The sequence below is a fragment of the Rhinopithecus bieti genome, unplaced genomic scaffold (genome assembly GCF_001698545.2).
Source record: "Rhinopithecus bieti isolate Rb0 unplaced genomic scaffold, ASM169854v2 scaffold_2077, whole genome shotgun sequence".
Lineage (NCBI taxonomy): Eukaryota > Metazoa > Chordata > Mammalia > Primates > Cercopithecidae > Rhinopithecus > Rhinopithecus bieti.
Window position 1 is genome coordinate 3,674,247 of NW_016803882.1, and position 12,093 is coordinate 3,686,339.

At 39.7% G+C, this 12,093-nt stretch overlaps 1 protein-coding gene across 10 annotated transcripts in view; it reads left to right on the plus strand.

The window, feature by feature from the left end:
• NRG1 (neuregulin 1) overlaps positions 1-11,358 on the plus strand; it is a 222,628-nt gene extending 211,270 nt beyond the window's left edge. For 6 of the 10 annotated variants that reach the window (XM_017857320.1, XM_017857327.1, XM_017857310.1 and 3 more), the window contains 3 exons: positions 2,729-2,859; positions 3,622-3,828; positions 7,157-11,358. In XM_017857320.1, the coding sequence (XP_017712809.1) occupies positions 2,729-2,859; positions 3,622-3,828; positions 7,157-7,811 (993 nt within the window). In that variant the 3' untranslated portion in view covers positions 7,812-11,358. Of the gene's footprint in view, positions 1-2,728; positions 2,860-3,621; positions 3,829-6,626; positions 6,769-7,156 lie in introns of all 10 variants that reach the window. The other 4 variants (XM_017857348.1, XM_017857353.1, XM_017857335.1 and 1 more) reach the window with 1 other exon arrangement.
• Positions 11,359-12,093: the final 735 nt, after the last annotated feature.

Consider the following 12,093-nt stretch of genomic DNA (forward strand, 5'->3'; position numbering starts at 1 on the left):
ATTAATCACCATGGCTTCCAGGAATCCAGGTTTTTGCCAGGAGAAAATAATGGGAACATTTTTTAAAGTGGATTTGGTTACTGTAAAATCAGCACATTTCCTCTTATAAAGTGTTCATTAAGGAGTTGGAATAATAGTGTTGGGTTTGTTCTGCAAGGAGGCCATAGCTGGGGCTTGCGTGGAGAGAGTGGGTAGAAAGCAAAATTAATAGTACAATAATCAAAAGGAATTTTTTCATATATAACTTGGAATATATGAGGCTACTCCAGTCTGTAACTGATTAGTACAGATAACCGAGCAAAGAGCTTTAGAGTTATCTTCTTAGGGCAATTCACAGTACCTGATGATTTACTGATGATGATTTCCAAAGGATTCTGATTTCCTTTGGGGCGTGGAAAGGTCAAGTGACTTATCAAACACGCTTCTCAGTAGCAAAAGGAGAAGAGTGTCATGCCAGTTTCTTCCCTGGCCCTTTCTAAATGATGTTAAGCCCTCCAGATGAAATGTATCCATCATCATTAAAATTTTTTGTTCATACTGTACCAAACACTCAGCATTCAATTTTTTAACTACAACTAGATCATAGAATATTAGGTTCTGGAGAGTTTGAAGGTATTATCTTTCAAATCTCTCTTTTATTTACAGATAAGGGCCAGAGCTGCACTATCTCTTGGCTTTTGGAGTATTGCTCTTTCTAGTCCAGCATCATCCTTCTTGTTTTCAAATTATTGCTATGATGTATGGGTTTTTTTAATACACAAAGCTTGAAGATTTTATTGTAGTACCTTTTCTATCCTATAGAAAAAGGCATATTTTGAATGGAACAGATGTATCATAGACCCAACTACAGAGTTGGTGGTTACTAAACTATCAGCAAGTCTTGTAGCAAACACCTTCGAGACTTTGTTGGAGCAAGGTGCTTATAGGTTAACATACTGTTGCTTTTTCACACCCTAACAGTGTTCATCACGATGTTCTACACACATGATAATGATATTCACTACAAAAGAAACTATAATCTGTCACTATGCATGTTATATAAACGGTAGAATGACGGCCTCGATTACATTTACTGCTCACATTGTATATCTTTGGCCTTTAACCTTTCTCAACCTTATTTCTTCAATATAAAAACAGACCTAAAAATAATACCTACTTCAGAGACTCCTTGTGAGCCTTAAATAAGGTAATTTGCATAAAACACTTAGCCTTGTGGCATTTAGTGAATGTTCAATAATTGTTAAGTATTATTTTCATTAGATGCACTGAGCTTATGTTGCCTCCCAAGAAGCAATAGTGAAATGGTGCAGGGACTAGAAGTAGGTCACTGTGTATCCTTTCCTTAAATCAAGCTAGCTGTATTTCCCAGGAAGATCCACATGGAATAGCCTTTCCACTAAGAGAACCAGCTAGAGTTTCAAGCATAATTCAAGCTGTGTATTTTTGGATCTCCATGAATATATTTAGAGCTCACAGACCATCAGATTATAAAGTGCCTTATTTCATCAAAAAGTATGCCTTTCTATTGGTTTTCCTATTACTTAACTCAATTTGGTATAAATACCAACAGCAATTAAAACACAACTTCAAAATGGGCCTCCCTCCCTAATAGAAACAGTAAAAACTACTGTGGTTTGCTGATGAAAATAGACTCTGACTAGGCGCGGTGGTTCATGCCTGTTATCCCAGCACTTTGGGAGGCGGAGGTAGGCAGATCACCTGAGGTCAGGAGTTTGAGACCAGCCTGGCCAACATGGTGAAACCCCATCTCTGCTAAAAATACAAAACTTAGCTGGGCATGGTGGCACATGCCTGTAATCCCAGCTACTCGGGAGGCTGAGGCAGGAGAATCTCTAGAACCCGGGAGGTGGAGGTTGCAGTGAGCTGAGATTGCGCCACTGCACTCCAGCCTGGGCAACGGAGCAAGACTCCATCTCACAAAAAAAAAAAAAAAAGAAGAAGAAGAAGAAGAAGAAGAAGAAGAAGAAGAAGAAGAAGAAGAAGAAAAAAGAAAGAAAGAAAAGAAAGTAGAATCCACCTGCATTAAATAGAAATGTCCTCCATATATTATGTGCTTTGTCAAGATGTGTGCATTGACAACAATTGTTAAGTCCCTCCAATTTATCAGTAGCCCTGTTAGTCCTACCACTGAGAACAAGTTAAACATTTCAATGACATTAGTAGGACAACATGGGCACTAGGAAATGGAAGGAGAAAGGTAGGCCCAAAATATAGAGGTTTTAAATATTTTTTCTAGTGCTTTGAAATTTGAAATTACACAAACCACCTGTCTGCTTCTATTTCACTCAGATAGCATTTAGCCTTCTTCGACTTGCAATAACCATGAAACAAATGAATATTGGATGGATATTTGTATGGAATTCTAGTCATGTTATTAATTTAAAATAAAATAGAGGAAATAGGACTTTTGCTGATAAAATGTAGTTGGGATGATGGGCCATACATTGGATGCACATCCAGAGAGGTTTTTTTGTTTGTTTGTTTATTTGTTTGTTTAACTCTATTCATCTAATCTAAAAGCCACAGTAGGCAGGACAGGATTTTCCATCTGGCTGTTGAGGAAATGGAATTTATTACAAAGCATCTGTACAAAAATAGATTTGTGTGTTTGTGACAGTGTTAGTGTTTTTATTTACATGACAATATTAGTGCCTTGACTGACATGAATCTACATGAATCTTAACGTTGTGTCTCTTTGTTTATCCAGCAATATGTATCTAAAAACGTCATCTCCAGTGAGCATATTGTTGAGAGAGAAGCAGAGACATCCTTTTCCACCAGTCACTATACTTCCACAGCCCATCATTCCACTACTGTCACCCAGACTCCTAGCCACAGGTATGAGAATTTAAAAATTCCATGGCTTTTCTCTCAGAATGAATTGTTGCACATTGCCTTTTGATACCACTGCCTAAGAAAGGATGCAGTGAAATAAATGATCTTTGGGCAGCAACAGATTTTGAAAATCAACTGGCTTTGCCCTTAATTCCTGCATAAATTTAAACTTCAATCAGGTAACTCCACAGGGCCATTGTTTCCCATTCCTAAGATTGTCTTTACTCATGCCCTGCTACTCACCGAATTGCTACACTAGGACAAGCCTGTTTTTGGCTCTGCATAATACTTAGAAGTCAACTTCTTTCAATAATTGATTGCCCTGGGAAATGCACATGAGAATTGGTTAAATAGCGGAACCCTAAATTCTCAAATGCCCTGGCGATCCCCACCTGAGTGCACTTACTCTACCAAGACCAATGCTAGATCTCCAAATGTGGCTCATACAAGGAAATGTTTCTTTAATCTAAGCCACTCAAGAACAGAGACACTATAATTATACAGTAAGGAGTGGCATTCGATAAATATTTATTGAATGAGTGATCAAGTGAATGTACTGTATACTTACAAAGCCAATCTGAATCAAGATCCTCTCCATAGCAAATGATCTTTGTGGCTATTCTATTCGGAGACAAGTGATGTTGCAGTGAGCTCCGGATGCATCAGTAGTTTGAAACATTTGTCGGAATCTATTCCTTTCATTTCCATTTTTTGCATATAATTTTTGAATGAAATATCTCATTGCCTCTCTCATTTCCTCCGCAGCTGGAGCAACGGACATACTGAAAGCATCCTTTCTGAAAGCCACTCTGTAATCATGATGTCATCCGTAGAAAACAGTAGGCACAGCAGCCCAACTGGGGGCCCAAGAGGACGTCTTAATGGCACAGGAGGCCCTCGTGAATGTAACAGCTTCCTCAGGCATGCCAGAGAAACCCCTGATTCCTACCGAGACTCTCCTCATAGTGAAAGGTAAAACCGAAGGGCAAAGCTACTGCAGAGGAGACAGTCAGAGAATCCCCGTGAGCACCTGCGGTCTCACCTCAGGAAATCTACTCTAATCAGAATAAGGGGCAGCAGTTACCTGTTCTAGGAGTGCTCCTAGTTGATGAAGTCATCTCTTTGTTTGACGGAACTTATTTCTTCTGAGCTTCTCTCCTCGTCCCAGTGACTGACAGGCAACAGACTCTTAAAGAGCTGGGATACTTTGATGCAGAAGGTGCAGCACATGGAGTTTCCAGCTCTGGCCATGGGCTTAGACCCACTTGGGGTCTCAGTGTCCTCAGTTGTAACATTAGAGAGATGGCATCAATGCTTGATAAGGACCCTTCTATAATTCCAATTTGCCAGTTATCCAAACTCTGATTCGGTGGTCGAGCTGGCCTCGTGTTCTTATCTGCTAACCCTGTCTTACCTTCCAGCCTCAGTTAAGTCAAATCAAGGGCTATGTCATTGCTGAATGTCATGGGGGGCAACTGCTTGCCTTGCACCCTATAGTATCTCTTTTATGAAATTCCAAGAAGGGATGAATAAATAAATCTCTTGGATGCTGCGTCTGGCAGTCTTCACAGGTGGTTTTCAAAGCAGATACTGCCTTCAAGATGGCCCTTTATTCCAGAATGTTTTGGCTTTCCTTTGGGGAGATTGGGTTGGGTTGGGGGAGTTATAGCAAAGGGAAGATGAAGAATGGAAGAAAGTAAACAAAAAGATATTAAATAGTAATATTGAATTCATAGATTCTCTTTCTCCATTTTCACCTGAGCTGGAAGATGACCAGTATTTCTAGCCCATCAGTAAGCTGTTACCTGTTCCTATTTGTTTGCAAGTCCTCTGGGTTTTACTTTATTTTATTGTCATCTCAGGCTAATCTTTGACCATTTACTAAAAGGTTTACATAATGTCAAATCCATGCTTATGTGGTAGTTACATGTGTGGAAATGACTTTGATACAGTCTTTCCACTCTTGGACTAGGAAGTACTTCCGATAAAAAGTAACACATTCTGGGCTTGCAGTCCTCTTGCTTACTTTTGCAAGGGCTTTTCCTTCAAAATGATATTTTAGAACTTTATGGGATTTATGAAATCAGAGGTAAGCTATTACCTGTTTGTTTGCAAGTCTGCTGAATTTTATTTCATTTATTTTTATTTTATTGTCATCTTAGTCTAATCTTTGACCATTTACTAAAAGGTTTACATAATGTCAAATCCATACTTATGTGGTAGTTCCATGGGTAGAGATGACTTTGATAGACTCTTTCCACATATGGACTGGGGAGTACTGACAATAAAAAATGACAGGCTGGGCGTGATAGTTCACGCCTGTAATCCCAGCACTTTGGGAGGCTAAGGTGGGTGGATCACGAGGTCAGGAGATCAAGATCATCCTGGCCAACATGGTGAAACCCCGTCTCTACTAAAAATACAAAAATTAGCTGGGCGTGGCAGTGCTCACCCAGCTGTAGTCCCAGCTACTTGGGAGGCTGAGGCAGGAGAATTGCTTGAACCCAGGAGGCGGAGGCTGCAGTGAGCTGAGATGGCACCACTGTACTCCAGCCTAGGCAACAGAGCAAGACTCCGTCTCAAAAAAATAAACAACAACAAAACAAACAAACAAAATTCTGGGCTTGCAGGCCTATTGGTTACTTCTTCAAGGGCCTTTCCCCAAAAATGATATTTTAGAACGTTATGGAATTTATGAAATTGGAGGTTTCCCTGCAACTAATCTATGAAAAAGTAGGCAGGGTTTAAACTGTTTCAAAACTTTAGTCTTAAATTCATTTAATTTTTTTTTATGTATTAAGGAAGTCTATCCCTTCTATTTCAGTCTGTTTTTGAAACATGAAAAGGAAGTTAGAGATGAAATCATTCTTCATCACTACAAGTAATATTTATCTTTAAATGTTGACATCTCCCTGCTGTGCTTGGCTTCCAGATAATACCTAGGACTACAAAATATTCCTGAACCTAGAGATTGTGGAGAGAAAAGATGAATCACTTTAATATGTTGGTTGAATTTGAATTAGCATTTCTCAGAGAGCTTAATTTAAGTACCCCCAAAGCCAAAAGTCTGAAGACTCAAGGCCCACATATTTCAATTTCTCAGGCATGTTCCCAGTTTAGAGGCAGTTAGCTCTCATATCTGTATCACTGCGAATCATGGAGAAGCAGCGAGGTTCATGGGTTTTCTGTTCCTGTTAGCAAGAGTTCAGATGATGGCACTCCGTGTCATCTTAGGTCATGTCAAATTAGACTCTGTGAATGCCAGTGTGAAGAAAAGAGTCATTTAGTGTTATGTGTTGTAGCATTTTTTATCAAAAGCTGAGAAATGTGACTCTGAATAAGCCACGTCTTCCTCAGTGCCAAAAGTCAGGACTTCTTATTTTGTGGGAAGAAAGCATGATATGGTGAAAACAGTGTGCTTGGTGGCCTGATGGCAAGAGTCACTGAGCATTATCAGACATAACATGATAGAAGGTAACATGGTACAGCCAACCTTTGAGGCATCATGAAAGAGATTAACCAAAGACTGATATAGTTGTGGGTTTTGGAAGAGAGATAGACCAAAGATTGGACATAACCTCATTGTGGTAACTGTGAAGCCAACATTAGTCTCTCTCAGGCTTACCTTTGACTGTGTTTGTTGGACACTGGGACAGTTCCAAATTGAATGTTAACTAGTTGCATTTCATGGAAAATATGAAAAGCACACAAATGTATGACACTGTTGTCAGGAATAAATCTAAGTTACTATGCTCTTTTTTTTTCATAAGACATAACCTTATAGCTGAGCTAAGGAGAAACAAGGCACACAGATCCAAATGCATGCAGATCCAGCTATCAGCAACTCATCTTAGATCTTCTTCCATTCCCCATTTGGGCTTCATTCTCTAAGACCCCTTGGCCTTTAGGAAGGTATAGTATTTAAGTAATACTTCTTTCCCTTCCGAATCCCTGAGCTTTGGTCCTTATATAAGCTGAGAGGTTTCCAGGACCTAATGCCTTCTTATCTTGGCTCATATGCCTTTATTTATAATTGTGATGAGACTGAAAATCCCGAAAGCTTTGATGAGCTAGGCAATTTAGCTGATCTTTGCATGCACTCCTGTGAGGAAACTCTTGGCTACCTAATTTTCGATTCCAAGGGTGTGGAATGTCCTAGTGTAAATAATTGAGCAGTCTACAATGAATAGAAATTCTCTGTTCTCTGATGATATACTATTGTGAACTCTGTCCCCTTACCTTCCCTGCTATGTGCCTCTTATTGCACCACACTTATGCAGGGTATTCTGTGCTCACACAGGTATGTGTCAGCCATGACCACCCCGGCTCGTATGTCACCTGTAGATTTCCACACGCCAAGCTCCCCCAAATCACCCCCTTCGGAAATGTCTCCACCCGTGTCCAGCATGACGGTGTCCATGCCTTCCATGGCGGTCAGCCCCTTCGTGGAAGAAGAGAGACCTCTACTTCTCGTGACACCACCAAGGCTGCGGGAGAAGAAGTTTGATCATCACCCTCAGCAGTTCAGCTCCTTCCATCACAACCCCGCGCATGACAGTAACAGCCTCCCCCCTAGCCCCTTGAGGATAGTGGAGGATGAGGAGTATGAAACGACCCAGGAGTACGAGCCAGCCCAAGAGCCTGTTAAGAAACTCGCCAATAGCCGGCGGGCCAAAAGAACCAAGCCCAATGGCCACATTGCTAACAGATTGGAAGTGGACAGCAACACAAGCTCCCAGAGCAGTAACTCAGAGAGCGAAACAGAAGATGAAAGAGTAGGTGAAGATACACCTTTCCTGGGCATACAGAACCCCCTGGCAGCCAGTCTTGAGGCAACACCTGCCTTCCGCCTGGCTGACAGCAGGACTAACCCAGCAGGCCGCTTCTCGACACAGGAAGAAATCCAGGCCAGGCTGTCTAGTGTAATTGCTAACCAAGACCCTATTGCTGTATAAAACCTAAATAAACACATAGATTCACCTGTAAAACTTTATTTTATATAATAAAGTATTCCACCTTAAATTAAACAATTTATTTTATTTTAGCAGTTCTGCAAATAGAAAACAGGAAAAAAAACTTTTATAAATTAAATATATGTATGTAAAAATGTGTTATGTGCCATATGTAGCAATTTTTTACAGTATTTCAAAACGAGAAAGATATCAATGGTGCCTTTATGTTATGTTATGTCGAGAGCAAGTTTTGTACAGTTACAGTGATTGCTTTTCCACAGTATTTCAGCAAAACCTCTCATAGATTCAGTTTTTGCTGGCTTCTTGTGCATTGCATTATGATGTTGACTGGATGTATGATTTGCAAGACTTGCAACTGTCCCTCTGTTTGCTTGTAGTAGCACCCGATCAGTATGTCTTGTAATGGCACATCCATCCAGATACGCCTCTCTTGTGTATGAAGTTTTCTTTGCTTTCAGAATATGAAATGAGTTGTGTCTACTCTGCCAGCCAAAGGTTTGCCTCATTGGGCTCTGAGATAATAGTAGATCCAACAGCATGCTACTATTAAATACAGCAAGAAACCGCATTAAGTAATGTTAAATATTAGGAAGAAAGTAATACTGTGATTAAAAAAAAACTATATTATTAATCAGAAGACAGCTTGCTCTTACTAAAAGGAGCTCTCATTTACTTTATTTGATTTTTTTTTTCTCTTGATAAAAAGCAACAGTTTTAGGGATAGCTTAGAAAATGGGTTCTGGCTTGCTATCAGGGTTAATCTAACACCTTATGAGAGGATTCAATGTCACTTTCTCTCTGGGGGAATGATCCAGCAGCTTATCTAGTTGACGATCAAACTATGGCTGATAAAGGTGCAGTCATTTCTGACTTGTAGTTTTCACTGATTTTGAAGCTAGTGATTGGTTGTGTCTTCTTGGCTCAAAAAGAGGCATATTACGGCACAAAAAGCCCAGCCCAGACAGCACATGCAGCATTTTGTCTGAAATACTTCCAGAGTCAAACGTGCCTGCTGTAATAGCGGTGACTTGTCATCATAGGGAAGTATTTCCATTGTAAAGTGTTCAGAAGGAGTGACTGTATAGGTGGAAAGAAGCTTGGTGACTCGGCTGAAATTTTAAAATGTGGATGACCACTCCTTTCTCCCCTCTTTTCTTTTATTTTCCATGTTGCCTTGATCAGGTCATAACTGTGCCTGAACATTTTTATCAGGAATGGCCGATGTGTATGTGATTTGGGATCACAAGTAATGATTCATCAGGAAATGTCGATCCTGTTGGAAAGATTGCACCTTTACTTGTGGAAGTGACCCCCACCTGTGTCCTGACCTCTCCATTTACAGGCTCTCTCACCCATTTCCCCCACCTCTTTTAATTTTTGCTTTACTGTCATAAAGTAGGACTAAGACTGGCCTAAGCATTGCATGTTCTCTTGTGATGATAAATCCAAAGGAAGGCCTATAAATATTAACACTTGAAATAACTGCTAATAAAGGAAAATGGAAGAAAAAAATTATTTGAAACACAGAACCCATTTCATGGCCTGTCTGATACCTGTTAAATCAGGGCTGGAGCTTTACTTAGGTTTCACGTGGCCTCTTAGGAGCCATGGAAAAAATAAGAAACAGGTTATCGGGGGGTTCATGGAGTCAGCGAGAGTAATTGCTTCTTTTTTGCGGGTGAACTAAATAGATTTCTTCACCAAATCTTGATGTTAACAATTAAAAAGAAGAAATGACATGGAAGTAGGTCTCAGCAGAAAAATGCAGGCTGGGCATGAGTCATGTTACTCTCCCACATGCTCCTACAATCCACACAGATGCCTGTCTGCGGATTCTTGAAGTTACTATTACTATTTAGTATCTCAAATTTTCCGTCACTGTTCACATGCCACTTTGTCTGTGCTCAGTGGTATCCTCATTTGCTTTTTAACCTACACTGAGGAGCCTTTGCAAGTTGCACTGATTTTCCAATTTTGCAGAAATGAGTAAGCTCACGGCATGGGGAAGAAGACAGTCAGTCCAATGAAGTTCTCTAAATTATTTTAACATTGCCTTTGAAGGCCTTGACTCATCCTTAGCTATTTCAATAAAGAAATTCCTACCATGAATTTAAAACTCTAAAAATTCTGTTTAAAATTCTTTGGGCCTTGGGGAACTCAGATGTCCCATTGTGGTAGAATTTTAAAAATAAATAGAAGTTTCTACTGAGAACCATGGGCAACATGTTTCTTACAATGAGAATTGCTATGCATTTTCAAATTGCAAATATATATGAAAATTGAAGACAAGAGGAAATTGTATTTCCAACTTGACTCTGATCACTCACAGAGGTGGCCTATTATTATAGTTGGGACGTCCTTTGCACCCTTGATAAGAAAGACCAACTGACTGCTCAGCGCCACCTGCCATGGCCACTTGATTTGTGTTCACAAGGGTATCTCTGTGGTGCTTGTCACATCACTCTCGACCACCTCTGTTAATAAATTCAGGCAGTGAAGTGGCGATCGGAGTGTGACCCTATGTTCCCAGCATATGGAAAGCTATCTTGGGTTTTAAGGTGGTAGAGATTGCCCAGGAGTTTGACAGCAACTTTGTTTCCTGGATCGAAAATTGTATCCCACTGAGGTGTATGCAGTGGAGCATAATAAATGCAAATACATGCAAAACTCCTTTTGTTTTACCTAAGATTCACTTTCTGTCTTACTTTCCCTTCCTGCCTAGTATGACTTTTGCCCCCAAGAGTGCCTGGACAGCATTCTAGTTTCTACAAAATGGTCCTCTGTGTGGGTGAATGTGTCCCAAACCTGCTATCTCTTCCTTGTTTCAGTGTGACTGTCTTGATAGAGGTGGAGTTTATCCAGGGTAACTTGCTCAGTAACTATTCCTTTTTATGGCCTGGGGTTAAAGGGCGCATGGCTCACATTGGTGAAAATAAGGAAGGCCTGGTCTTATCTTGTATTAATAGTACTGGCTGCATTCCACCTGCCAAAGATTTCTATCTGCAAAGACCTATGAAACACTGAAGAGAAATGTAGGCAGAAGGAAATGGCCACATATCACAAGTTCTATTATATCTTCTTTTGTAAATACATATTGTATATTACTTGGATGTTTTCTTATATCATTTACTGTTTTTATGAGTTAATATCAGTTTTTACTCTCTCAACTTACTGTGTAACATTGTAAATAACATAATGTCCTTTATTATTTATATTTAAGCATCTAACATATAGAGTTGTTTCCATATAAGTTTAAGATAAATGTCAAAATATATGTTCTTTTGTTTTCTTTGCTTTAAAATTATGTATCTTTTCCTTTTCTTTTTTTTAAGAATAATTTATTGTTCAGGAGAAAGAATGTATATGTAACTGAAACTATCTGAAGAATGCACATTGAAGGCCGTGAGGTACTGATAAACTAAAGAATTTATTATTCAAAATACTAAGCAATAAGTAATTGTGATTTATTTAAAGTTTTGTCCATTTTCCATGAAAGACATACTGCAATAAAAATGCTACTCTGTGGAGACCTGGGAGTGTTGCTCAGCAGACTACAGCTTCAGTCTGTTAGACCAGCAACTTTCATCTCATTCCCATAGTTGTGCTAATTCAGGATTGTGTTCCATGGACCCCATGATCACCTTGTCTATCCGTTGCTTCTTGTCTATCCATTGCTTTTGCCACACCACCTGTTCTCGAATCATCTCCTCCCCACAATGCTGTTTATCACTTTCTTCCTCATTGAAGAGGCCACACAACCACACAGTACTATGCTTCCTTTTTCCTCCATACACAATAGCAGAGAGAGAATATTCTAGAGCATGACTGCCTGGATCCCGGCTGTTGCTATGTTTTGTAGTGACAGTAAGAAACTCCTTCAGATTAAAGAAAATGACAACGTGCCGTTCAATCACGAAAGGCAACGAAAAATGCTTTCGTGGTTCAAATAGTCCAATGGCCCATAGTGGCCTAAAAGGCAGCCGGTTGAGACCTGGCCACGCTAAGCTTCCCTATAGCATCAGTTAATTGACTTTCCATTGAGCCCACAATTTATAGATTCTCAATTTTAAAAGAATAGAAGGCCAAGTTGGGTTCATTCCCCTTATTCTGTCAATAAAACAAATCAAACTCATGTCTATCTAACTGCTCAGGGAGGAGCCTTTGCATGAGAAAATTCTCATATTCTAAGACTGAGTCATAGAAATGAGGGTATTACTTTTCTTATTGCAATTAACCTAAACAAAAGCCATATTTTAACAAATAG